This window comes from Dendrobates tinctorius, unplaced genomic scaffold, assembly GCF_039654945.1.
Source record: "Dendrobates tinctorius isolate UK_male_01 unplaced genomic scaffold, ASM3965494v1 ptg000236l, whole genome shotgun sequence".
NCBI classification, from domain to species: Eukaryota; Metazoa; Chordata; class Amphibia; order Anura; family Dendrobatidae; genus Dendrobates; species Dendrobates tinctorius.
Genome location: NW_027361903.1, coordinates 1,297,564 through 1,324,193, shown reverse-complemented (window position 1 = coordinate 1,324,193; position 26,630 = coordinate 1,297,564). Strand labels below are relative to the sequence as shown.

Here is a 26,630-nt window from a genome sequence, read left to right as displayed (position 1 = left end):
ATGAAGGATGCAATGATGGAGAAATCGCCAGCTGACGCTCCCTCTCCCATCATTCCCCGCTCTGCCTCTGACACACAGCGGGTGCGCGATGATGTCATCGCGCTCTCACTGTTGTGCCAGGCAGTGCAGAAGACCGGAGGCGGGAGCAGAGCGGGTAAGAGGAGAAGGTAAGGATTTTTTTTTTTATCGCTATGTGTGCTGGATTGTGGGGCTATTCTCGGGGGGGGAGGTATATGCTATGTGGCCTGGGCTATATTATATACCAAGTGTGGCCTGGCCTATATACTATGTGGTGATGGGCTATATAGTATGTGGTGATGGGCTATATACTATGTGATGTTGGGCTATATACTATGAGGTGATGGGCTATATACTATGTGGTGCTGGGCTCTATACCATGTGTGGCCTGGCCTATATACTATGTGGTGATGGGCTATATACTATGTGGTGATGGGCTATATACTATGTGATGTTGGGCTATATACTATGAGGTGATGGGCTATATACTATGTGGTGCTGGGCTCTATACCATGTGTGGCCTGGCCTATATACTATGTGGTGATGGGCTATATACTATGTGGTGATGGGCTATATACTATGTGATGTTGGGCTATATACTATGAGGTGATGGGCTATATACTATGTGGTGCTGGGCTCTATACCATGTGTGGCCTGGCCTATATACTATGTGGTGATGGGCTATATACTATGTGGTGATGGGCTATATACTATGTGATGTTGGGCTATATACTATGAGGTGATGGGCTATATACTATGTGGTGCTGGGCTCTATACCATGTGTGGCCTGGGCTATATACTATGTGGTGATGGGCTATATACTATGTGGTGATGGGCTATATACTATGTGGTGATGGGCTATATACTATGTGGTGCTGGGCTCTATACCATGTGTGGCCTGGCCTATATACTATGTGGTGATGGGCTATATACTATGAGGTGATGGGCTATAAACCATGTGTGGCCTGCCCTATATACTATGTGGTGATGGGCTATATACTATGAGGTGATGGGCTATATACTATGTGGTGATGGGCTATATACTATGAGGTGATGGGCTATAAACCATGTGTGGCCTGAGCTATATACTATATGGTGCTGGGCTATATACCGTGTGTGGCCTGACCTATATACTATGTGGTGATGGGCTGTATACTATGTGGTGCTGGGCTATATACTATGTGGTGATGGGCTATATACTATGAGGTGATGGGCTATAAACCATGTGTGGCCTGAGCTATATACTATATGGTGCTGGGCTATATACCGTGTGTGGCCTGACCTATATACTATGTGGTGATGGGCTATATACTATGTGGTGCTGGGCTCTATACCATGTGTGGCCTGGCTTATATACTATGTGGTGATGGGCTATATACTATGTGGTGATGGGCTATATACTATGTGATGTTGGGCTATATACTATGAGGTGATGGGCTATATACTATGTGGTGCTGGGCTCTATACCATGTGTGGCCTGGCCTATATACTATGTGGTGATGGGCTATATACTATGTGGTGATGGGCTATATGCTATGTGATGTTGGGCTATATACTATGTGGTGCTGGGCTCTATACCATGTGTGGCCTGGCCTATATACTATGTGGTGATGGGCTATATACTATGTGGTGATGGGCTATATACTATGTGGTGATGGGCTATATACTATGAGGTGATGGGCTATATACTATGTGGTGCTGGGCTCTATACCATGTGTGGCCTGGCCTATATACTATGTGGTGATGGGCTATATACTATGTGGTGATGGGCTATATACTATGTGGTGATGGGCTATATACTATGTGGTGATGGGCTATATACTATGTGGTGATGGGCTATATACTATGTGTGGCCTGGCCTATATACTATGTGGTGATGGGCTATATACTATGTGGTGATGGGCTATATACTATGAGGTGATGGGCTATAAACCATGTGTGGCCTGGCCTATATACTATGTGGTGATGGGCTATATACTATGAGGTGATGGGCTATATACTATGTGGTGATGGGCTATATACTATGAGGTGATGGGCTATAAACCATGTGTGGCCTGAGCTATATACTATATGGTGCTGGGCTATATACCGTGTGTGGCCTGACCTATATACTATGTGGTGATGGGCTGTATACTATGTGGTGCTGGGCTATATACTATGTGGTGATGGGCTATATACTATGAGGTGATGGGCTATATACTATGTGGTGATGGGCTATATACTATGAGGTGATGGGCTATAAACCATGTGTGGCCTGAGCTATATACTATATGGTGCTGGGCTATATACCGTGTGTGGCCTGACCTATATACTATGTGGTGATGGGCTGTATACTATGTGGTGCTGGGCTATATACTATGTGGTGATGGGCTATATACTATGAGGTGATGGGCTATAAACCATGTGTGGCCTGAGCTATATACTATATGGTGCTGGGCTATATACCGTGTGTGGCCTGACCTATATACTATGTGGTGATTTGCTTTATACTATGAGGTGATGGGCTATATACTATGTGGTGATGGGCTATATACTATGAGGTGATGGGCTATAAACCATGTGTGGCCTGAGCTATATACTATATGGTGCTGGGCTATATACCGTGTGTGGCCTGACCTATATACTATGTGGTGATGGGCTATATACTATGTGGTGCTGGGCTCTATACCATGTGTGGCCTGGCTTATATACTATGTGGTGATGGGCTATATACTATGTGGTGATGGGCTATATACTATGTGATGTTGGGCTATATACTATGAGGTGATGGGCTATATACTATGTGGTGCTGGGCTCTATACCATGTGTGGCCTGGCCTATATACTATGTGGTGATGGGCTATATACTATGTGGTGATGGGCTATATACTATGTGATGTTGGGCTATATACTATGTGGTGATGGGCTATATACTATGTGATGTTGAGCTATATACTATGTGGTGATGGGCTATATACTATGTGGTGCTGGGCTCTATACCATGTGTGGCCTGGCCTATATACTATGTGGTGATGGGCTATATACTATGTGGTGATGGGCTATATACTATGTGGTGATGGGCTATATACTATGTGGTGATGGGCTATATACTATGTGGTGATGGGCTATATACTATGAGGTGATGGGCTATATACTATGTGGTGCTGGGCTCTATACCATGTGTGGCCTGGCCTATATACTATGTGGTGATGGGCTATATACTATGAGGTGATGGGCTATATACTATGAGGTGATGGGCTATAAACCATGTGTGGCCTGAGCTATATACTATATGGTGCTGGGCTATATACCGTGTGTGGCCTGACCTATATACTATATGGTGCTGGGCTATATACCGTGTGTGGCCTGACCTATATACTATGTGGTGATGGGCTGTATACTATGTGGTGCTGGGCTGTATACTATGTGGTGCTGGGCTATATACCATGTGTGGCCTGCCCTATATACTACAGTCATATGTAAAAGTTTGGGCACCCCTATTAATTTTAACCTTTTTTCTTTATAACAATTTTGGCTTTTGCAACAGCTATTTCAGTTTCATATATCTAATAACTGATGGACTCAGTTATATTTCTGGATTCAAATGAGGTTTATTGTACTAACAGAAAATGTGCAATCTGCATTTAAACAAATTTTTACCAGTACAAAAGTATGGGCACCTCAACATAAAAGTGACATTAATATTTCGTAGATCCTCCTTTTGCAAAAATAACAGCCTCTAGTCGCTTCCTGTAGCTATTAATGAGTTCCTGGATCCTGGATGAAGGTTATATGTGACCATTCCTGTTTACAAAACAATTCAAGTTCAGTTAAGTTTGATGGTCGCCGAGCATGGACAGCCCGCTTCAAATCATCCCACAGATGGGATGTATCCCCCCCGCACTACTGTATATACAGATGTATCCCCCCACACCTTATACACATGTATCCCCCTCAGTACATTGGTGGTGACGGAGTCTCTTCTCTTTTCCTTTAGCTGCTCCTGCGTTACTTTTATCGTCACCTACAGAAACTTCTGTCGATGTCGCGGACAATGATGAAGGTGGAAGTCGCTCGACGCCTCGCGCTTTTTTCCCAGAGACTATTAAGTGAGTATTGAGCATCTTGTCATAATCTGTAATTATTCTCCTCGCTATTATGGTGGATCCTTTCCTGGTGATTTGAGGGCAGATCGGCAGAGGATCTGGTCCATCCCTGGAGCTCGGCACAGGGTGCAGTGTTCACACCCAGAGGGTTTACACCGTGCCTGCAGCCGGTGTGTGGGGCGATACACCTCCTGTAGGCTATGTCCTGTCACCACAGGTCAGCAGAGCGTGTGCTGGAGACCGTAGCTCCCCATTGCTATGGAGACAGAGACACATGTTGTGGACGATTAATGGAAGCTGTTAATTCAAGTGAATAATCTCAGCCCAGGCTATGAGGAGCCGCCACTGTCAGCACCACCCATCACCCTTGTATATACCTTGTATACCCTTGTACATACCTTGTATACCCTTGTGCATAGCTTCCCCTGCTCTGATACATTGAAAATGAAGCAGAACTACTTCTACTTATTCTTGGTGCAGTCAGACTGGCCAATCAAATGAATGTAACAAAATGAAATGAGCCAATCAAGATGGGGACGGCCCATGCAGAACATTAGAAGGGGATCTGGAGCTGCATAGTGTCTAGATGTGTCAGTGTGAGATGTGAGTAACGTCTCCATCTCCTGGATGTGGCATCACACACGTCTGTCTGATCACTGTTACGCAGTCACTGTCACTTGTATCTGATAAATGAATAATACACCAGAAAATAAGAAACTGTGTACTGTATCTCACAGAAGAGAAATCTGCTTCCTTCTCTTCTAGGATATTGGTCATTCTGACAAGTCTCAGTTTGAGGGTGTGGAGACACGGGTGTTAGTGGGTTCTCTCATCCGCTGGCCCGGCTGACTATTGAAAGACTACATTGACCAGGGCTCATACCACATGTCACGAACTGGGGGGTGTTTGGTTGCCCCCAGTTCATCAGGAGATTTATTATATCCCACTGGTTATGGTTTGGAACTTGCAGCTCTCTGGTGCCCCCCCTACCCTCAGGTAAGTCAGGGAACTACACCTAGGATAAGTAGTCACCAGAAGGGCAGCCTTGCTGTATATTGGCTATTGGGCACGCTGCAGTGAGGGCGGTATGAATATTCCAGTCTCGGGCGGGAAATACCAATATAAACCTCCATTCCGTAATTGCCAGAGTCTACTAAATACCCCAGAACACATTTTGCTACCACCAGCTCCTAGTTCTGATATTAAAATCAATATCGGGTCAGGAGCCAAACCAACAGTAGCATAGTTTTAGCACGGAGGTCGTGGAGGGTACGTTTAGAGCAAGGAGAAAAAAGCTAGTAAAGTTTTATAGATTTTACTCCAAAAAGAATTGGCAGTGTTTACAAAAGTACAAAAGATGTTACAAAGAGAGACAGATACAGTATATACAACAATTATAAAATAAAAATGGATAAAGGTATGAACTTACAGTGATCAGTCAATGGCACACCATGTCGAGGTAGGGGAGGGAAACCTTCAAAAATCAACTGGTCAAAATGCACAGCCTCCCCTAGCTGGTTACCCTGGCAGAAAGACACCCTCCTGATTGGACTTCATAGCTTTATATTCTCTGGTGGGTGACATCACTGGGTGGGTGGAGCTATGGCATGCACTCCCCTCTAGTTACTAAAAAGCTTATGAGTGAAATATCTCTGGGTGAGAACTTTGGACAACAGACGACAGAGATATCATAGGTTTGCCTACAAGTTTTCCTTCCATTTAACACTAAACATAATATCTCTAGATATTACGTGGAAGCAGATACCCGTTTCTCAGTTCCTAGAGAGCGAGGACATCCAAAAATGCTGGGGTGAATATCTCCAATGATGTAGATCTCAAAAACATAGGTTTCTTGTACATATGAATAATCGGTGCTATTATATTTGATCTTTAAATGAACACGGGATTAGACAAAGAGCCATATGCTTTTGCACATGGATGAGTGAGCTGCTCACATCACATTTCTGAGGGAGGGGTGAGAAATAGGGAGATAGAATTACACAGTGATGGCAGGGAGAGAAGAAGGGGGGGCCGCAGCTTAGTGAGGGGGAATGTGTGTGAGCTCAGTGTACTTTACAAACCAATGGGGAGAAGGGCAGCGTGTCATTCAAAACCCAAGGAGATGTAGCAGAGCTTTGTATGTGTGAATAAAACACTAAGAAATTACATCATATTCCTGACACCTCCCTGTTATGAATGGGTCATTGAGGAGGATAGAGCAATAGGCTATGCCACCAGAAAACCAGAGAGGTTGGTCACTCAGCGGATTGCAGACCCCTAATCTTAACAACACAACTAGCAGTAGCCGTGGAGCGTACCTACGAAGCCCTAGACGCCTCGGCACAGCCGGAGAGATAACTAAGCCTGAAGTAAGAAAGGTGAAATCTAAACTGCCCCGGAGCAGAACCCCCATAGACTAGATAGCCCCCAACATATATTGTCGGTGAGACAAGATGAAGTACAATCACAGACAGAAAATAGACTGAGCAAATGATGGGGCCCAGACTGTCTAAATAGGACAGGACAGGAAAGGCACTCCTCTGCAATCACGCAAGAACCCTAAAAATTCCAACACGTCTGATGTACAAAAATACTGAGGTTACACAACCTCGCCCCCACTATATCAGCACTCAGGTGTGAACTGGCAGTAAGCAACAGGCTAATACAGCAGGAGACTGAGCAAACAAATGCAAGGTGTAACATACAGGGCAGGAGCCAGCAGCCCCAGGGGGAGCAGGCTGAACCCTGACAGCAAGGCAAAATCAGATGCAAAGTATTTAGCAAATGACAGCTGAAAAATGCAGGATCAGGCAGGAGACAGATATCCTCAAAAATGCCCAGAAAGAAGTCAATCACCGGCAGCAACTGAGAGAAGCTTGCTCGCTTATATGCTCCCAGTCACCACCCCCACTCCTCCAATCATCCTCTACAGCTGTTGGATTACCATCAGCCTGACCAGCTCCACTACCAGCAGTATCCACCAGAGGGAGCCCTGCCTCAAAAGTCAGACTAAGAGAATTCACAACACCTCCCCTTTTGGACTGCGCTACGGAGGCAGGAACTCTCGGAACTCCGCCATGCGCACCTCAGTAGGCTCGCCCCACCGGGACAACCCATCTGCATTGCCATGCTCGCTGCCCTTTTTGTGTTTAACAGTAAAGTCGTACTGTTGGAGAGCAAGGGTCCAGAGTAGCAACCTTCCGTTTGGATCAGATACGGTGTGCAGGCAGCTCAGGGGGTTGTGGTCGGTCACCACAGTGAAGGTGTGTCCGTACAGGTAGGGCTGCAAACGTTGCAGGGCCCAAACCATGGCCAGGCACTCCTTCTCTATGGTGGAATAATTCACTTGGCAGAAGCTTCTGGCTCAGGTACAACATGGGGTGCTCTTGGTTCCCCGAGTTGACCTGGCTAAGCACAGCACCGAGGCCAAACTCGCTGGTGTCGGTCTGTACTAGGAAAGGTTGAGTGCTGTCAACTGCCTTTAGCACAGGAGAGCTGCTCAGGGCCATTTTCAAAGCCCTGAAAGCCACCTCACAGCCTTCTGTCCAGTTGACTGCTTGGGGTAGCCTCTTCCGGGTGAGTTCCGTCAAGGACTTTGCAAGGCTACTATAGTTTTGTACAAAGTGCCTATAGTACCCTGCAGTGGCCAGGAAGGACATCACCTGTTTCTGGCATCCACTTTCCCAGACTATGGCCTCATAGAACCCTTGCCAACCCGGTGCCCCAGTTAGTGGACCTCTCTCATGCCCATCTTGCACTTTCCTGGCTTGATGGTCAAGCCAGCTTGGTGGATTCGCCTGAGCACCTCCTGGAGATGCTGAAGGTGTTCCTCCCAGGAGGAACTGTTATGAATGAGTCACCGGAGGAAAAAACAAAAATGCAAGCTAAGTCCAGAAAACCAGAGAGGTTGGTAGCTAGCGGATTGCAGACCCCTGATCCTATTCACAACAACAGTAGCCGTGGAGCGTTCCTACGGTGGTCCTAGACACCTCTTCACAGCCGGAGAACTAAGTAAGCCTAAAGAAAGAAAGGGGAAATCTAAACTGCCCCAGAGCAGACCCCAAAGCAATAGACAGCCCCCAACTTGTATTGTCGGTGAAAACAGATGAAAACACAAACACAGACAGAAAGACAGGCAGAGAAAATGATGGGGCCCAACTAACTAGATAGGAAAGGACAGAAAAGATGCTGGCTGCAATCCGCAAAAACCCTACAAAAAATGTCCCAACACGTCTGATAGGAAAAACGGCCCTGAAGTCACTAGACTTCAAAATCCCTATATCAGCACTCCAATATATTCTGAAGACAGAGCAAAAGAGATTTAACCGATCAGGGACAAAAATGGAAATTCAGCAGAGCCCCAGCCGGGGTTGGCAGAACACAAAACTAAGCAAATCAGACAAAATCTCATGGAACAATAACAGAACAAAACTTAGCTTTAGAAGACAGGAACTGAACTGGAGGCCAGAGCTCAGAGCAGAAAAATCACCAGCAACCCTACAGGGCGTCGGCTGCCTTATATCCACTCAGAGATTCTTGATGTCCAATCGCAATCCACCTGTTCAAGTGATAGGTTTCTCCCATCCAAATCAGTTTCACCACCTCCTTTCACCAGCAGAGGGAGTTCATCGGACATCCAAGGTGAACGAGAAAATGAGCTCACAACAAGGAACTGAAGATGGCAATGTCATCCAGGAATGCCACAGTTCACCTCTCCAGTCCCTGAAGCAGGTGGTTGACCATCCGCTGGAATGTGGCAGGGGCATTCTTCATGCCAAAGAATTTGTATAGTCCGAAGGGGGTGATAAAGGTGGACCTCTCCTCCATTTTTGGGCTCAGGGGAATCTGCCAATATCCCCGACTCAAATCCATAATGGATAGATAATGCACGCCAGCTAACCGCTCAAGCAGCTCCACGATGCTTGGCATTGGGTGCGCATCAGAGGCTGTGATTGCATTGAGCCCTCTGTAGTCCACACAGAACTGGGTGGTCCAATCCTTCTTTGGCACCAGGACTACCGGTGAGGTCCACACGCTCTTGGACCGTTGAATCACCCCCAGCTGCTACATCCCATCTATCTCCTGTCGTATGATGTGTTGCAACTCATCAGAGATCTGATAGGGTGTCCGCCGTAGTGGGGCATGATTCCCGGTGTCCACTTTGTGGACCGCTATTTTAATCCTTCCGGGTCAGTTGTTAAACACAGCCCGGAAGTGCTTCAGCATGGCTTGCAGCTGCGACCGCTGCGGATAGCTCGGTGCTTACCTCCACGTCCTCTATGGACCCACCGGCCTTAGCTTGGGCCATCATGTCCAGGAGAGGGTCTTCCTCCCCGTCCTTGGGCAGGTTGCAGACTGGTAGGATGCAGGCTCCACGTTCCTGATGAGCCTTCATCATGTTGACGTGGAAGGCATTGCGCCCACCCAGAACGTGGTCAAGAGTGACCAGGTAGGTGACTTGGTATATGACGTACGGGCCTTCCCAGGCTGCCTGAAGCTTATCCTTTGGTACGGGGACCAGCACCAACACCTTCTGACCTACCTGGTAGGTCCGCTCCCGGGCATTCTGGTCGTATCAGTGCTTCTGGTCAGCCTGAGCCTGCGCCATGATATCATGCACCAACTGCATTAAGATCTGCATCTTGTCACGGAAGCGCATGACATAATCCATGATGGACACTTGTGAAGGGTTTGGCTCTTCTTCCTAGAATTCCCACACCAACCCAAGGGGTCCCCGGACTCGCCTGCCGTACAGAAGTTCGAAGGGGGAGAACCCCGTTGAGGCCTGCAGAACCTCTCAGTAAGAGAATAGCAGGTGTGGGAGGTAACACTCCCAGTCGGGTCCTTGGGTCTCAACCAGCATTCTTAGCATCCGTTTGAGGGTACTGTTGAAGCACTCACGCAAACCATTGGTTTGGGGATGATACGCGCTCGATACCAGACTCTTCATCTACATTTTCTTACAGAGAGCCTCCATTAGACGATACACAAATTGAGTCCCCTGATCGGTAAGCATCTCCCTGGGAAATCCTACTCATGAAAAGATGGCCAACAGGGCATCCGCCACCTTATCCGCCCTAGTTGAAGACAGAGCCAATGCCTCTGGGTATCGGGTAGCAAAGTCTACCACAGTAAGGATATACTGTTTTCCAGAGCTGCTGGGGACGGCCAGTGGTCCCACAATGTCCACTGCTATCCACTGGAAAGGCTCCTCTATCACTGGCAAAGAAATCAGGAGAGGCTTGGGAACAGGCCCTGACTTCCCCACTCTTTGACAGGTGATACAGGAGCGACAGTAGTTGGTTACATCTGTCCCCATCTTGGGCAAATGGAAGGGTTGAGACAGCCGGGCCTTAGTTTTGGTGATCCCCAAGTGTCCAATGAGTGGGATCTCATGGGCAATCTGCAAGAACTCACCCCTAAATTGGTACAGGACAACCAGCTGTCTTTCTCTCAACCACTCCTGTTGGGATTTATCGGGAGCTGTCTCCCATTACAACCTCCCTCGTTCCCAGACCTTCCTCTCCTTATCAGTCTCGGATGTGGGCTCCTGGGCGAGGTGTCTCAAGGTCTCCAGGCTCACATATGAGTGCAGAGCAGCTTGAAACTCCTGGCTGTAGGCAGCCAAAAGTGACATCCCTTCCTCACAGGAACTCTCTGGAACCTGCTCTGGGTCCATCTCTGGTTCAGTCAACCCTCTGACTGAGGAGGGTCCAGAAGGCAGGGCGTTACCCACCTTCTGGGCACTCTGACTGCGGGTGACAGTAGCTACCCAGGGATTTCCACCGACCCATCAGCCAGCGCTGCTATGGGTACTACCTCTCCATCCACCCCCAATACCTCAGGAGCAGTGCTATATATGAGGCAGTTACCTTCCTTTGCGGCACAGATCAGTTGCACGGCATCACCTTCCTCACAGTTCTCGTGTATCTCCCCATTTCCCTTAGCACAGTCGCTTGCTTCTGTTAGGGTTTCCTCAGCCACTTCACCCCTCAGCGTAACGTGGCTGAGTACTCCTGCACCTGTAGACATGTAGTAATCACAGGTACGCGGGATGCAGTGACGACACGGGAGAAGGGATGAACTTAAGATGTAACTTATTATATATATTTATACCTATAGGGGCTATCTCGAGTAACCAACAAGCTAACAGCAGTTATCCTCACAGGGATGAAAACAAGAATATACTGGTAACACGAACACGACTACCCGGTCGAGACCGGTCACTATAGGGCCGCGATATGGCCAACTTTGGGTGCAGAAAAACTGCAGGGTATTAATGACAACGTGTCACTTATCCTCTCTGACGTCCGGCAGAGTGGTGGTCGGTGTTGCTTTGGGGTTTCAGCCGCTGCGCCCAGCCGACGAGGATCTGGCGTAGACTTCGGGTGTTCCTACGTCCAGGCGAAGCGAGGGCACAGCAGGCCCCTGAAGAGTTCCTCTGGGTTGCGCCTCCCGGCAGAGGCGGGCCAGCGTTGCCCGGGGACCGGGGTGTGTAGGCCGAAGCCCCAAGCTGGGGCGGACAGCAGCGGCCACGGATGGTGGCGGGCAACCCGCAGACGCGGGCTGGAGTCGAGCTGCGGTGGCCGCGGATGGCAGCGGGTAGGTCGCAGCCGCAGGCTGGAGGGGAGCTGCGGGGGCCACGGGTAGGCCGCAGCCGCGGGCTGGAGTCGGGCGGTGGTGGCCGCGAGGTGCGCGGTCGGGCAATCGGTGTCTCTCGGCTGGATGGCTTGGTGCCATCTGTCTCCTATCTGCGGTGAGTCTCTCTTGAGTCCCTCCAGTCCCTACTCTCTTCTTCTAGCTCTGGCTCTCTGGCACCCTCTAGCCTTCCTGCTCCTTCTCTCCTGGTCGGTCGAGTGCTCCCTGCTGGCGTCCTCAGCCGTTTTTATACTTGCTCCAAACCCATCCCTTCTAGAACTCTCTCTGGTCCATCCTCTAATTATATCCCCCGGAAACAGTCCCCTAGGAACCTTGGTGACAGTCCCCTTGGTTCCGGTCTGGCTACACAGCGGGGACTCCTCCTCCTACAGACACATCATCATTATCAGATAAATAGTTCTCAAGTAAAGCATTATCAGGTAATTCACTGTCAGGGAAAGCATGCATATTCACATCATTATCAATATCATTACCCTCAGTATCAGATTGGGGAGGGGTGTCAGGGACATAATACGGGTACATCCTCCCCCAAAAAAATTGTGGAATTGCACTTTTTTTTTGGCAATTTTCCCACACTTTGAATTTATTTCTAACTCCTCCCCCTCCTCCTTACATAGATGACAGTTGCTATGGACAAGATTCTCTGTAGAGGGGCGGAGCTCTGCCTCTAACTCCTCCCCCTCCACCTCACATAGATGACAGTTGCTGTGGATAAGATTCTATGTAGAGGGGCGGAGCTCTGCCTCTAACTCCTCCCCCTCCTTACAGAGGAGATGACAGTTGCTATGGATGATTAGGGGCGGAGCTCTGCCTCTAACTCCTCCTTACATAGAATCTTATCCATAGCAACTGTCATCTATGTAGAGGGGCGGAGCTCTGCCTCTAACTCCTCCCCCTCCTCCTTACATAGATGACAGTTGCTATGGATAAGATTCTATGTAGAGGGGAGGAGCTCTGCCTCTAACTTCTCCCCCTCCTTACATAGGAGATGACAGTTGCTATGGATAAGATTCTCTGTAGAGGGGCGGAGCTTTGCCTCTAACTCCTCCCCCTCCTCACATAGGAGATGACAGTTGCTATGGATAAGAGTCTATGTAGAGGGGAGGAGCTCTGCCTCTAACTCCTCCCCCTCCTTACATATGAGATGACAGTTGCTATGGATAAGAGTCTCTGTAGAGGGGTGGAGCTCTGCCTCTAACTCCTCCCCCTCCTTACATAGGAAATGACAGTTGGTGCTGGTAAGATTCTATGTAGAGGGGCGGGGCTCTGCCTCTAGCTCCGCCCCCTCCTATCTCAATAATGTAACATTTTATCTTTACTGAACAAGATTTTTACTTGGAAATTTAGGATTTTGTGAAGGATTCATCCTGGAGAAGAAAGAAGCCAATTTCTCTGATACAATCTATTATTATAAAGTTTCTATTTTTTTTCAGCATTAATTTCTGAACTGAAAATTGGTGACTGCTCTTTAACCCCTTCATGCCCTTGCAATTTTGTTTCTTGATCCCCTTCTTCCCAGAGCTATTGATCACGCTTTATAAAGTACTGGAAAATGAGAAATAAATTCAAAGTGCGGGAAAATTGCAAAAAAAAAAAAGTGCAATTCCACAATTTTTTTTTTAAACCATGTTCACTATGAAACCTGACCTGCCATTATGATTCTCCGGCTCATTACGAGTTTGCAGACACCAAACATCTCTAGGTTCTTTTTTATTTAAGTGGTTTAAAAAAATCCGAAATTTGTAAGAAAAAAATTGGTTCTGTCACCGTTTCCCACAGCATCTCATTTTCCGGGATCTGAGGCTGTCTTCGGGCTTACGTTGTTATTGATGCCTTTCCATGGTAGACACAATCTTTGGATCGCCTGCGATTGCATTTTATAGCAATGTTGCAGGAACCAAAAAACATAATTCTGGAACTTTGATTTTTTTTTCTTGTTATGCCATTTACCTATCAGATTAATTTACTTTATCTTTTGGTAGATCGGGCGTTTCTGTACACGGCAATAACCAATATGTGTATTTTTTTTTTTATTTTGTTTTCAGTGGGGCAGTAGAGGCGTAATATGAACTTTTATATTTTTTTTTTTATTTTTTTTCAAGCTTTTTTTCACTTTTTACTCACTTCAGTAGATTTCCTCGCTTGTGCTACCTATAGCAGGCAGGGGCTGACTGGCAAATTTTAGCCTGGGGGGGCAAGCACACAGCAGTGGCCCATGAGTAGCAGCCCATCCTTAAAGGGGTTGTCGGATTTTAAAGGGAACTTTTCAGCAGTTTGGGCCGCCATAAGATGCGGCCACCGCTTTTCAGGGCTGATTCTGTAATGCTGTAGAGAAGCCCCTGATCCAACCTGCAAGATAAGAAAAATAAGTTTTATTATACTCACCCGTGGGGGGGGCGCACCGGTCCGATGGGTGTCACAGGTCCAGCGCCTCCCATCTTCTTGTGATGCCGTCCTCCTGCTTGCTTCCTCATCTCTTTCCGGCACAGGCGTACTTTTCTGCCCTGCTGAGGGTGGAGCAAAGTTCTGCAGTGCACAGGCAGCGGGAAAGGTCAGAGAGGCCCAGCGCCTGCGCACTGCAGGAATCTGCTCTGCCCTCAACAGGACAGATCAAGTACGCCTGCGCAGGAGCGCGTCACGAAGCAAGCAGGAGGACGGCATCGCATGAAGATGGGAGGCGTCGGACCCAGACCTGCGACACCCATCGGACTCAACCACATAGGACCTCCCCCCGGGTGAGTTTAGTAAAACTTATTTACTTTCTCTTTCAGGTCGGATCGGGGGCTTCTCTACAGCGTTATAGAATGCTCTATATCAGCCCTAAAAGGCGGCGGCCGCATGTTATACCGGCCAAAACAGGTGACAGGTTCCCTTAAAGCTACATGTCTACAGTCACTATGTGTGAATCCTCACATCGTGCACACTGTGCGCTGTGAGGATTCTCTGGTGCCGGCACCGGGAACAGGTGGTCTTGTGGCCGCAAGCATGATATACAGTACAGACCAAAAGTTTGGACACACCTCATTCAAAGAGTTTTCTTTATTTTCATGACTATGAAAATTGTAGATTCACTCTGAAGGCATCAAAACTATGAATTACCACATGTGGGATTATATAATTAACAAAAAACTGTGAAACAACTGAAAATATGTCTTATATTCTAGGTTCTTCACAGTAGCCACCTTTTGCTTTGATTACTGCTTTGCACACTCTTGGCATTCTCTTGATGAGCTTCAAGAGGTAGTCACCGGAAATGGTCTTCACTTCACAGGTGCGCCCTGTCAGGTTTAATAAGTGGGATTTCTTGCCTTATAAATGGGGTTGGGACCATCAGTTGTGTTGTGCAGAAGTCTGGTGGATACACAGCCGATAGTCCTACTGAATAGACTGTTAGAATTTGTATTATGGCAAGAAAAAAGCAGCTGAGTAAAGAAAAGCGAGTGACCATCATTACTTTAAGAAATGAAGGTCAGTCAGTCCGAAAAATTGGGAAAACTTTGAAAGTGTCCCCAAGTGCAGTGGCAAAAAACATCAAGTGCTACAAAGAAACTGGCCCACATGAGGACCACCCCAGGAAAGGAAGACCAAGAGTCACCTCTGCTGCGGAGGATAAGTGCATCCGAGTCACCAGCCTCAGAAATCGGAGGTTAACAGCAGCTCAGATTAGAGACCAGGTCAATGCCACACAGAGTTCTAGCAGCAGACACATCTCTACAACAACTGTTAAGAGGAGACTTTGTGCAGCAGGCCTTCATGGTAAAATAGCTGCTAGGAAACCACTGCTAAGGACAGGCAACAAGCAGAAGAGACTTATTTGGGCTAAAGAACACAAGGAATGGACATTAGACCAGTGGAAATCTGTGCTTTGGTCTGATGAGTCCAAATTTGAGATCTTTGGTTCCAACCACCGTGTCTTTGTGCGACGCAGAAAAGGTGAACGGATGGACTCTACATGCCTGGTTCCCACCGTGAAGCATGGAGGAGGAGGTGTGATGGTGTGGTGATGCTTTGCTGGTGACACTGTTGGGGATTTATTCAAAATTGAAGGCATACTGAACCAGCATGGCTATCACAGCATCTTGCAGCGGCATGCTATTCCATCCGGTTTGCGTTTAGTTGGACCATCATTTATTTTTCAACAGGACAATGACCCCAAACACACCTCCAGGCTGTGTAAGGGCTATCTGACCAAGAAGGAGAGGGATGGGGTGCTACGCCAGATGACCTGGCCTCCACAGTCACCAGACCTGAACCCAGTCGAGATGGTTTGGGGTGAGCTGGACCGCAGAGTGAAGGCAAAAGGGCCAACAAGTGCTAAGCATCTCTGGGAACTCCTTCAAGACTGTTGGAAGACCATTTCCGGTGACTACCTCTTGAAGCTCATCAAGAGAATGCCAAGAGTGTGCAAAGCAGTAATCAAAGCAAAAGGTGGCTACTTGGAAGAACCTAGAATATAAGACATTTTCAGTTGTTTCACACTTTTTTGTTAATTATATAATTCCACATGTGGTAATTCATAGTTTTGATGCCTTCAGAGTGAATCCACAATTTTCATAGTCATGAAAATAAAGAAAACTCTTTGAATGAGGTGTGTCCAAACTTTTGGTCTGTACTGTATATATATACACAAACACTGCTCAACAAGAAAAGGGAACACTTAAACAACAGAATATAACTCCAAGTAAATCAAAATTCTGTGAAATCAAACTGTCCACTTAGGAAGCAACACTGATTGACAATCAATTTCACATGCTGTTGTGCAAATGGAACAGACAACAGATGGAAATTATTGGCAATTATCAAGACACCCTCAATAAAGGAGTGGTTCTGCAGGTGGGGACCACAGACAACATCTCAGTACCAATGCTTTCTGGCTGATGTTTTGGTCACTATTGATTGTTGGTTGTGCTTTCACACTCGTGGTAACATGAGACGGACTCTACAACCCACACAAGTGGCTCAGGTAGTGCAGCTCATCCAGGATGGCACATCAATGCCAGCTGTTGCAAGAAGGTTTGCTGTGCCTGCCAGCGTAGTTTGCAGAGGCAGGAGACAGGCCAGTACACCAGGAGACGTGGAGTGGGCCGCAGGAAGGCATCAACCCTGCAGCAGGACCGCTACCTCAGCCTTTGTGCAAGGAGGAACAGGAGGTTAGCTGCCAGAGCCCTGTAAAATGACCTCCAGCAGACCACAAATGTGCATGTGGCTGCACAAACGGTTAGAAACTGACTCCATGAGGACGGTCTGAGGGCCCGACGTCCACAGATGGGGGTTGTGCTCACAGCCCAACACCGTGCGGCCCTCCAAAGAAATGCCACCCCACACCATTACTGACCCACTGCCAAACCGGTCATGCTGAAGGATGTTGCTGGCAGCAGATTGCTCTCCACGGCGTCTCCAGACTCTGTCACATGTGCTCAGGGTGAACCTGCTTTCATCTGTGAAGAGCACAGGGCGCCAGTGGCGAATTTGCCAATCCTGGTGTTCTGTGGAAAATGCCAAACGTCCTGCACGGTCAGTAAATACATGGAAATAGAGAAAAAGAATAAGTAAAAGGCTGTGTGCCCACGTTGCGTTTTTTAAGTGCTACCGCGGAAATGCTTAAAAAATGCTACTTAAAACACATCCCATGCAATCCCAATGGGATTCCGCAGTTGCTGTGCCAATGTTGCGGATTTTTCCACTGCTGAATCGCATTGCGGAAAAATCCGCAGCATGTCCATTAATTTGGCGGAATTGCGGCGATTCCGCTGCCATAGGATTGCATTGAAATGCTCACTTTACGCATGTGGCTGTGCCCACCATGCATGAAGTGAGTGCTTCATGTGCGGATGGTGCCCAGGGTTTGGAGGAGGGGAGACTGTCCACCATGCCCTGTGTACCATATCCCTGTAAAAAGAATTAAAATAAAAAATAGTGCTATACTCACCCTCTGTCGGCCCCCGCAGTCCTCCCAGTCCTCAGCGGTGCAGGCGGCGGCTTTGCTCCCAGGCGTGCTTCACGCCAATAGGACCTTTGTGACCGCTACGTCATCAGAGGTCATTGTCGCAATGCTGCATCACTGGGAACGGAACTTGCCGGCAGCACCGCTGAGGAGATCGAGGGCGTATATCCATAGTTATTATTTTATTTTTTTAAATTCTATCTTTTACTATTGTTGCAGCATAGGCAGCCTCGGTAGTAAAATTTGGTCACACTTGTCGAGCGCTATGCTGTGTGCGACCGACCTGTCAATCACGTCCCAAGCGATGCTACAAACCACTTGGTAAAGCAGAAGCATTCCACAAGCTGAAAGCGCTTGCATTTTGCAGGGGGGGTTGCAGAATGCTGCAGACAATTCTGTGGGCACATAGCCAAAAATACAGAAAAAAAAGAAGAAAAGGAAAAAAAAAACGGGAATATGTCCTGGAGGTGGGAACAAATAAGATATGAACATGGAATGTCAGTGAGGCGATGTGCACACGCTGCGGATTCACCAGCGGATTTGTATCTGCGGATCCGCAGGTAAAACTGCAGCTAAAATGAAAATGATTGGCCTGCGGTTTTACTTGCGGATTGGCCTGCGGTTTTACTTGGGGATTGGCCTGCGGTTTTACTTGCGGATTGGCCAGCGGTTTTACTTGGGGATTGGCCTGCGGTTTTACTTGCGGATTGGCCAGCGGTTTTACTTCCGGATTGGCCTGCGGTTTTACTTGCGGATTGGCCAGCGGTTTTACTTGGGGATTGGCCTGCGGTTTTACTTGGGGATTGGCCTGCGGTTTTACTTGCGGATTGGCCTGCGGTTTTACTTGCGGATTGGCCTGCGGTTTTACTTGGGGATTGGCCTGCGGTTTTACTTGCGGATTGGCCTGCGGTTTTACTTGCGGATTGGCCAGCGGTTTTACTTGGGGATTGGCCAGCGGTTTTACTTGCGGATTGGCCTGCGGTTTTACTTGCGGATTGGCCTGCGGTTTTACTTGCGGATTGGCCAGCGGTTTTACTTGCGGATTGGCCTGCGGTTTTACTTGCGGATTGGCCTGCGGTTTTACTTGCGGATTGGCCAGCGGTTTTACTTGCGGATTGGCCAGCGGTTTTACTTGCGGATTGGCCTGCGGTTTTACTTGCGGATTGGCCTGCGGTTTTACTTGCGGATTGGCCTGCGGTTTTACTTGCGGATTGGCCTGCGGTTTTACTTGCGGATTGGCCTGCGGTTTTACTTGCGGATTGGCCTGCGGTTTTACTTGCGGATTGGCCTGCGGTTTTACTTGCGGATTGGCCTGCGGTTTTACTTGCGGATTGGCCAGCGGTTTTACTTGCGGATTGGCCTGCGGTTTTACTTGCGGATTGGCCTGCGGTTTTACTTGCGGATTGGCCTGCGGTTTTACTTGGGGATTGGCCTGCGGTTTTACTTGCGGATTGGCCTGCGGTTTTACTTGCGGATTGGCCTGCGGTTTTACTTGCGGATTGGCCAGCGGTTTTACTTGGGGATTGGCCTGCGGTTTTACTTGCGGATTGGCCAGCGGTTTTACTTGCGGATTGGCCAGCGGTTTTACTTGCGGATTGGCCTGCGGTTTTACTTGCGGATTGGCCAGCGGTTTTACTTGCGGATTGGCCTGCGGTTTTACTTGCGGATTGGCCAGCGGTTTTACTTGCGGATTGGCCTGCGGTTTTACTTGCGGATTGGCCTGCGGTTTTACTTGCGGATTGGCCAGCGGTTTTACTTGCGGATTGGCCAGCGGTTTTACTTGGGGATTGGCCTGCGGTTTTACTTGCGGATTGGCCTGCGGTTTTACTTGCGGATTGGCCAGCGGTTTTACTTGCGGATTGGCCTGCGGTTTTACTTGCGGATTGGCCAGCGGTTTTACTTGCGGATTGGCCTGCGGTTTTACTTGCGGATTGGCCAGCGGTTTTACTTGCGGATTGGCCTGCGGTTTTACTTGCGGATTGGCCTGCGGTTTTACTTGCGGATTGGCCAGCGGTTTTACTTGCGGATTGGCCTGCGGTTTTACTTGCGGATTGGCCTGCGGTTTTACTTGGGGATTGGCCTGCGGTTTTACTTGCGGATTGGCCTGCGGTTTTACTTGCGGATTGGCCTGCGGTTTTACTTGCGGATTGGCCTGCGGTTTTACTTGCGGATTGGCCAGCGGTTTTACTTGCGGATTGGCCAGCGGTTTTACTTGGGGATTGGCCTGCGGTTTTACTTGCGGATTGGCCTGCGGTTTTACTTGCGGATTGGCCTGCGGTTTTACTTGCGGATTGGCCAGCGGTTTTACTTGCGGATTGGCCTGCGGTTTTACTTGCGGATTGGCCTGCGGTTTTACTTGCGGATTGGCCAGCGGTTTTACTTGCGGATTGGCCAGCGGTTTTACTTGCGGATTGGCCTGCGGTTTTACTTGGGGATTGGCCTGCGGTTTTACTTGCGGATTGGCCTGCGGTTTTACTTGGGGATTGGCCTGCGGTTTTACTTGCGGATTGGCCAGCGGTTTTACTTGCGGATTGGCCTGCGGTTTTACTTGCGGATTGGCCTGCGGTTTTACTTGGGGATTGGCCAGCGGTTTTACTTGCGGATTGGCCAGCGGTTTTACTTGCGGATTGGCCTGCGGTTTTACTTGGGGATTGGCCTGCGGTTTTACTTGCGGATTGGCCTGCGGTTTTACTTGGGGATTGGCCTGCGGTTTTACTTGCGGATTGGCCTGCGGTTTTACTTGGGGATTGGCCTGCGGTTTTACTTGCGGATTGGCCTGCGGTTTTACTTGCGGATTGGCCTGCGGTTTTACTTGGGGATTGGCCTGCGGTTTTACTTGCGGATTGGCCTGCGGTTTTACTTGGGGATTGGCCTGCGGTTTTACTTGCGGATTGGCCAGCGGTTTTACTTGGGGATTGGCCTGCGGTTTTACTTGCGGATTGGCCAGCGGTTTTACTTGCGGATTGGCCTGCGGTTTTACTTGCGGATTGGCCTGCGGTTTTACTTGCGGATTGGCCTGCGGTTTTACTTGGGGATTGGCCTGCGGTTTTACTTGCGGATTGGCCTGCGGTTTTACTTGGGGATTGGCCTGCGGTTTTACTTGCGGATTGGCCAGCGGTTTTACTTGCGGATTGGCCTGCGGTTTTACTTGGGGATTGGCCTGCGGTTTTACTTGCGGATTGGCCAGCGGTTTTACTTGCGGATTGGCCAGCGGTTTTACTTGCGGATTGGCCTGCGGTTTTACTTGGGGATTGGCCAGCGGTTTTACTTGCGGATTGGCCAGCGGTTTTACTTGCGGATTGGCCTGCGGTTTTACTTGGGGATTGGCCTGCGGTTTTACTTGCGGATTGGCCTGCGGTTTTACTTGGGGATTGGCCTGCGGTTTTACTTGCGGATTGGCCTGCGGTTTTACTTGGGGATTGGCCTGCGGTTTTACTTGCGGATTGGCCTGCGGTTTTACTTGCGGATTGGCCTGCGGTTTTACTTGGGGATTGGCCTGCGGTTTTACTTGCGGATTGGCCTGCGGTTTTACTTGCGGATTGGCCTGCGGTTTTACTTGCGGATTGGCCAGCGGTTTTACTTGGGGATTGGCCTGCGGTTTTACTTGCGGATTGGCCAGCGGTTTTACTTGCGGATTGGCCTGCGGTTTTACTTGCGGATTGGCCTGCGGTTTTACTTGCGGATTGGCCAGCGGTTTTACTTGCGGATTGGCCTGCGGTTTTACTTGCGGATTGGCCAGCGGTTTTACTTGCGGATTGGCCTGCGGTTTTACTTGCGGATTGGCCTGCGGTTTTACTTGCGGATTGGCCAGCGGTTTTACTTGGGGATTGGCCTGCGGTTTTACTTGCGGATTGGCCAGCGGTTTTACTTGCGGATTGGCCAGCGGTTTTACTTGCGGATTGGACAGCGGTTTTACTTGCGGATTGGCCTGCGGTTTTACTTGCGGATTGGCCTGCGGTTTTACTTGGGGATTGGCCTGCGGTTTTACTTGCGGATTGGCCTGCGGTTTTACTTGCGGATTGGCCTGCGGTTTTACTTGCGGATTGGCCTGCGGTTTTACTTGCGGATTGGCCAGCGGTTTTACTTGCGGATTGGCCAGCGGTTTTACTTGCGGATTGGCCTGCGGTTTTACTTGCGGATTGGCCTGCGGTTTTACTTGCGGATTGGCCAGCGGTTTTACTTGCGGATTGGCCTGCGGTTTTACTTGCGGATTGGCCTGCGGTTTTACTTGGGGATTGGCCTGCGGTTTTACTTGCGGATTGGCCTGCGGTTTTACTTGCGGATTGGCCTGCGGTTTTACTTGCGGATTGGCCAGCGGTTTTACTTGCGGATTGGCCTGCGGTTTTACTTGCGGATTGGCCTGCGGTTTTACTTGCGGATTGGCCAGCGGTTTTACTTGCGGATTGGCCAGCGGTTTTACTTGGGGATTGGCCTGCGGTTTTACTTGCGGATTGGCCTGCGGTTTTACTTGCGGATTGGCCTGCGGTTTTACTTGCGGATTGGCCAGCGGTTTTACTTGCGGATTGGCCTGCGGTTTTACTTGCGGATTGGCCTGCGGTTTTACTTGCGGATTGGCCAGCGGTTTTACTTGCGGATTGGCCTGCGGTTTTACTTGCGGATTGGCCAGCGGTTTTACTTGCGGATTGGCCAGCGGTTTTACTTGCGGATTGGCCAGCGGTTTTACTTGCGGATTGGCCAGCGGTTTTACTTGGGGATTGGCCTGCGGTTTTACTTGCGGATTGGCCTGCGGTTTTACTTGCGGATTGGCCTGCGGTTTTACTTGGGGATTGGCCTGCGGTTTTACTTGCGGATTGGCCAGCGGTTTTACTTGCGGATTGGCCAGCGGTTTTACTTGGGGATTGGCCTGCGGTTTTACTTGCGGATTGGCCTGCGGTTTTACTTGCGGATTGGCCAGCGGTTTTACTTGCGGATTGGCCAGCGGTTTTACTTGCGGATTGGCCAGCGGTTTTACTTGCGGATTGGCCAGCGGTTTTACTTGGGGATTGGCCTGCGGTTTTACTTGCGGATTGGCCAGCGGTTTTACTTGGGGATTGGCCTGCGGTTTTACTTGGGGATTGGCCTGCGGTTTTACTTGCGGATTGGCCAGCGGCTTTACTTGCGGATTGGCCTGCGGTTTTACTTGGGGATTGGCCTGCGGTTTTACTTGGGGATTGGCCTGCGGTTTTACTTGCGGATTGGCCTGCGGTTTTACTTGCGGATTGGCCTGCGGTTTTACTTGCGGATTGGCCTGCGGTTTTACTTGGGGATTGGCCTGCGGTTTTACTTGGGGATTGGCCTGCGGTTTTACTTGCGGATTGGCCTGCGGTTTTACTTGGGGATTGGCCTGCGGTTTTACTTGCGGATTGGCCTGCGGTTTTACTTGGGGATTGGCCTGCGGTTTTACTTGGGGATTGGCCTGCGGTTTTACTTGCGGATTGGCCTGCGGTTTTACTTGGGGATTGGCCTGCGGTTTTACTTGCGGATTGGCCTGCGGTTTTACTTGCGGATTGGCCAGCGGTTTTACTTGCGGATTGGCCTGCGGTTTTACTTGCGGATTGGCCTGCGGTTTTACTTGCGGATTGGCCTGCGGTTTTACTTGCGGATTGGCCTGCGGTTTTACTTGCGGATTGGCCTGCGGTTTTACTTGGGGATTGGCCTGCGGTTTTACTTGGGGATTGGCCAGCGGTTTTACTTGCGGATTGGCCTGCGGTTTTACTTGCGGATTGGCCAGCGGTTTTACTTGCGGATTGGCCTGCGGTTTTACTTGCGGATTGGCCTGCGGTTTTACTTGCGGATTGGCCTGCGGTTTTACTTGCGGATTGGCCAGCGGTTTTACTTGCGGATTGGCCTGCGGTTTTACTTGCGGATTGGCCTGCGGTTTTACTTGGGGATTGGCCTGCGGTTTTACTTGCGGATTGGCCTGCGGTTTTACTTGCGGATTGGCCTGCGGTTTTACTTGGGGATTGGCCAGCGGTTTTACTTGCGGATTGGCCTGCGGTTTTACTTGCGGATTGGCCTGCGGTTTTACTTGCGGATTGGCCTGCGGTTTTACTTGCGGATTGGCCAGCGGTTTTACTTGCGGATTGGCCTGCGGTTTTACTTGCGGATTGGCCTGCGGTTTTACTTGCGGATTGGCCTGCGGTTTTACTTGCGGATTGGCCTGCGGTTTTACTTGCGGATTGGCCTGCGGTTTTACTTGCGGATTGGCCTGCGGTTTTACTTGCGGTTTTGCTCTGCAGTTTGACACCTGGACAATGGAATAGGTGGCAAACCGCAGCGGAATCCACAGAATTGAGATGTCAATTCTTTCTGCGGATTTAAAAACCACAGCTTTTCTGCAGTGAAAAAACTGCAGCGTGTGCACTGCGGATTGTAAATCCCATAGACTTACATGTACCGTACACTGTCTGCAGATCCGCAGAGGCCAAATCCGCAGCAGAATCCGCAGTGTGTGCACATAAGGGTGAGGAGAAGAGTTAGGCTCCGCGCACACGCTGCGGAGTCGCTGCGGGTTACAATCCGCAGCATGTCAGTTCTTTCTGCGGATTCCCATCTCCTGCATTGTGGAGATGAAAATCCACAGGTAAAACCGCAGGTGAATCCGCAGCGTGTGCACACAGCCTTATTGATAAGGCACAGAAGGATTAAAGGAGGTGAGAAAGTCAAGGAAGGGACTAGGTATAGAAAGTGAGGGGGAAAAAAAGAAAACAGAGGGTGATAAAATAATAATTATATAACAGAAGGGGTAACTAAAGGTAAGGATGAAAAAAAGGGAATAAAATGGAGAGCAGCGGCTAAAATATGTAATACAGAAAACAAGTGTGATGGAAGATGAAGGCAAACGGGAGGGAAGTAGGAGAGGTGAGGAGCAGAAAGACTCCAATACAGGGGGAGGAGGCGCCACAAGCACTCAGCAGGCAGGGGAGACAGGCGGCCATCTGCTGCTGAAGATGCAGGTGGGCTCAGGCTCAGCAAGCCAGGGGTTGGAATAATAAGCCGCCGCTGCAGGAGATGACGTCATGCTGTGATTCAGCTGTGTGGTAGAGAGCCTTCATAGTGCAGAACGGAAGTGGGGCGGGGAAGGAGGACGGAAGTGGGGCAGGGGAGAGGGCGGAAGTGAGGCGGGGGAGAGGGCGGAAGTGGGGCAGGGGAGAGGGCGGAAGTGAGGCAGGGGAGAGGGCGGAAGTGAGGCGGGGGAAGGAGGACGGAAGTGGGGCAGGGGAGAGGGCGGAAGTGAGGCAGGGGAGAGGGCGGAAGTGGGGCAGGGGAGAGGGCGGAAGTGAGGCGGGGGAAGGAGGACGGAAGTGGGGCAGGGGAGAGGGCGGAAGTGAGGCAGGGGAGAGGGCGGAAGTGGGGCAGGGGAGAGGGCGGAAGTGAGGCAGGGGAAGGAGGACGGAAGTGGGGCAGGGGAGAGGGCGGAAGTGAGGCAGGGGAGAGGGCGGAAGTGGGGCAGGGGAGAGGGCGGAAGTGAGGCGGGGGAAGGAGGACGGAAGTGGGGCAGGGGAGAGGGCGGAAGTGGAGCGGGGGAAGGAGGACGGAAGTGGGGCGGGGGAAGGAGGACGGAAGTGGGGCAGGGGAGAGGGCGGAAGTGAGGCAGGGGAGAGGGCGGAAGTGGGGCAGGGGAGAGGGCGGAAGTGAGGCGGGGGAAGGAGGACGGAAGTGGGGCGGGGGAAGGAGGACGGAAGTGGGGCAGGGGAGAGGGCGGAAGTGAGACACTTTACACACACTGAGGAAAATGCCCAACGAACATTGCTCAGCCCTGCCGTGACCTGTCTGTCCTCCAGCGGCCCTGTGCAGCTGCTTAGGCAGCATCTTGCCCTCCTGCCACCCGGCCCAGCCCGCCCCTGATACAGGGCTGCATATCCCATGGCCGGCGTTCATAAGAGATTTACAAGGACAGACACGGAGGTCTTCTGCAGACCCCCGGCTTTCATGAAAACCAATGGGCGCCCCGTGATCACATGACAGGGGCTCCAATGGAAGGGACTTGTGACGTGCCGACAGCGTAAAATGCTCCTGTCAGTGATTGACAGCGGCATTTAACTGGTTAACAGCACATGAGAGATGTTAGAAGCACATGAGAGGTCAGCTGTCATGTGCGGGAAAGATGCGGGCTCAGTGCCAGAGCCCGCATCAAAGGCAAGAACACAACCGTGGACGTACCTATACGTCAGTGGTCGTGAAGCTCTGTCCAGGTGATGGTAGTGGTGGCAAATGGGACAAGTTCTGACTTTCCTTCCTAAATCCCCCAGACGTCTCTGCTGTGAGGTCATCAATGATCGCCATTAGATCGTCCATCCAAGGATGTACGTAGTTCTCTGAATCTTAATGTTTTTTTTTCTTTTCTGCAGATTGACTGGTTCTGCTAAGATGCCGGTTTCTGTCCCAGACGCTGGTTCTGGAGGGTTGGGTCTCTCTTCTCCAGTTCACCTTAAAACTTTCCAGCCGTTCTTTGTAGAGCTCACCCTCCCATACTCAGTGATACGTGGCGAAAAGTACTCAATCAAAGTCTCAGTCTTGAACTCCATGAGTCACGCTATGAAGGTAAATGTCCTCCTGGTGTACGAGGCAGGGGGATTCCATCAGGACCAGAAAATCACATCGTTCATCATTAGAATATACAGTCATGGCCAAAAGTTTAGAGAATGACACAAATATTATATTTTCACATGATCTGCTGCCCTCTGGTTTTTATGTGTGTCTGTCAGATGTTTTTATCACATACAGAAATATAATTGCAATCATATTATGAGTAACAAAAGGTTATATTGACAGAATGAGTTAATGCAGCAAGTCAATATTTGCAGTGTTGACCCTTCTTCTTCAGGACCTCAGCAATTCTCCCTGGCATGCTCTCAATCAACTTCTGGATCAAATCCTGACTGATAGCAGTCCATTCTTGCAAAATCAATGCTTTTATTGTGT

General features: G+C 49.6%; 1 protein-coding gene across 2 annotated transcripts in view; it reads left to right on the top strand.

Annotated features, from left to right (window-relative positions):
• LOC141060370 (pregnancy zone protein-like) overlaps positions 1-26,630 on the top strand; it is a 222,373-nt gene that overhangs the window by 139,881 nt on the left and 55,862 nt on the right. For both annotated transcript variants that reach the window (XM_073556576.1, XM_073556575.1), the window contains 2 exons: positions 3,994-4,105; positions 26,057-26,249. In XM_073556576.1, coding sequence (XP_073412677.1) covers positions 3,994-4,105; positions 26,057-26,249 — 305 coding nt within the window. The remainder of the gene's footprint in view (positions 1-3,993; positions 4,106-26,056; positions 26,250-26,630) is intronic.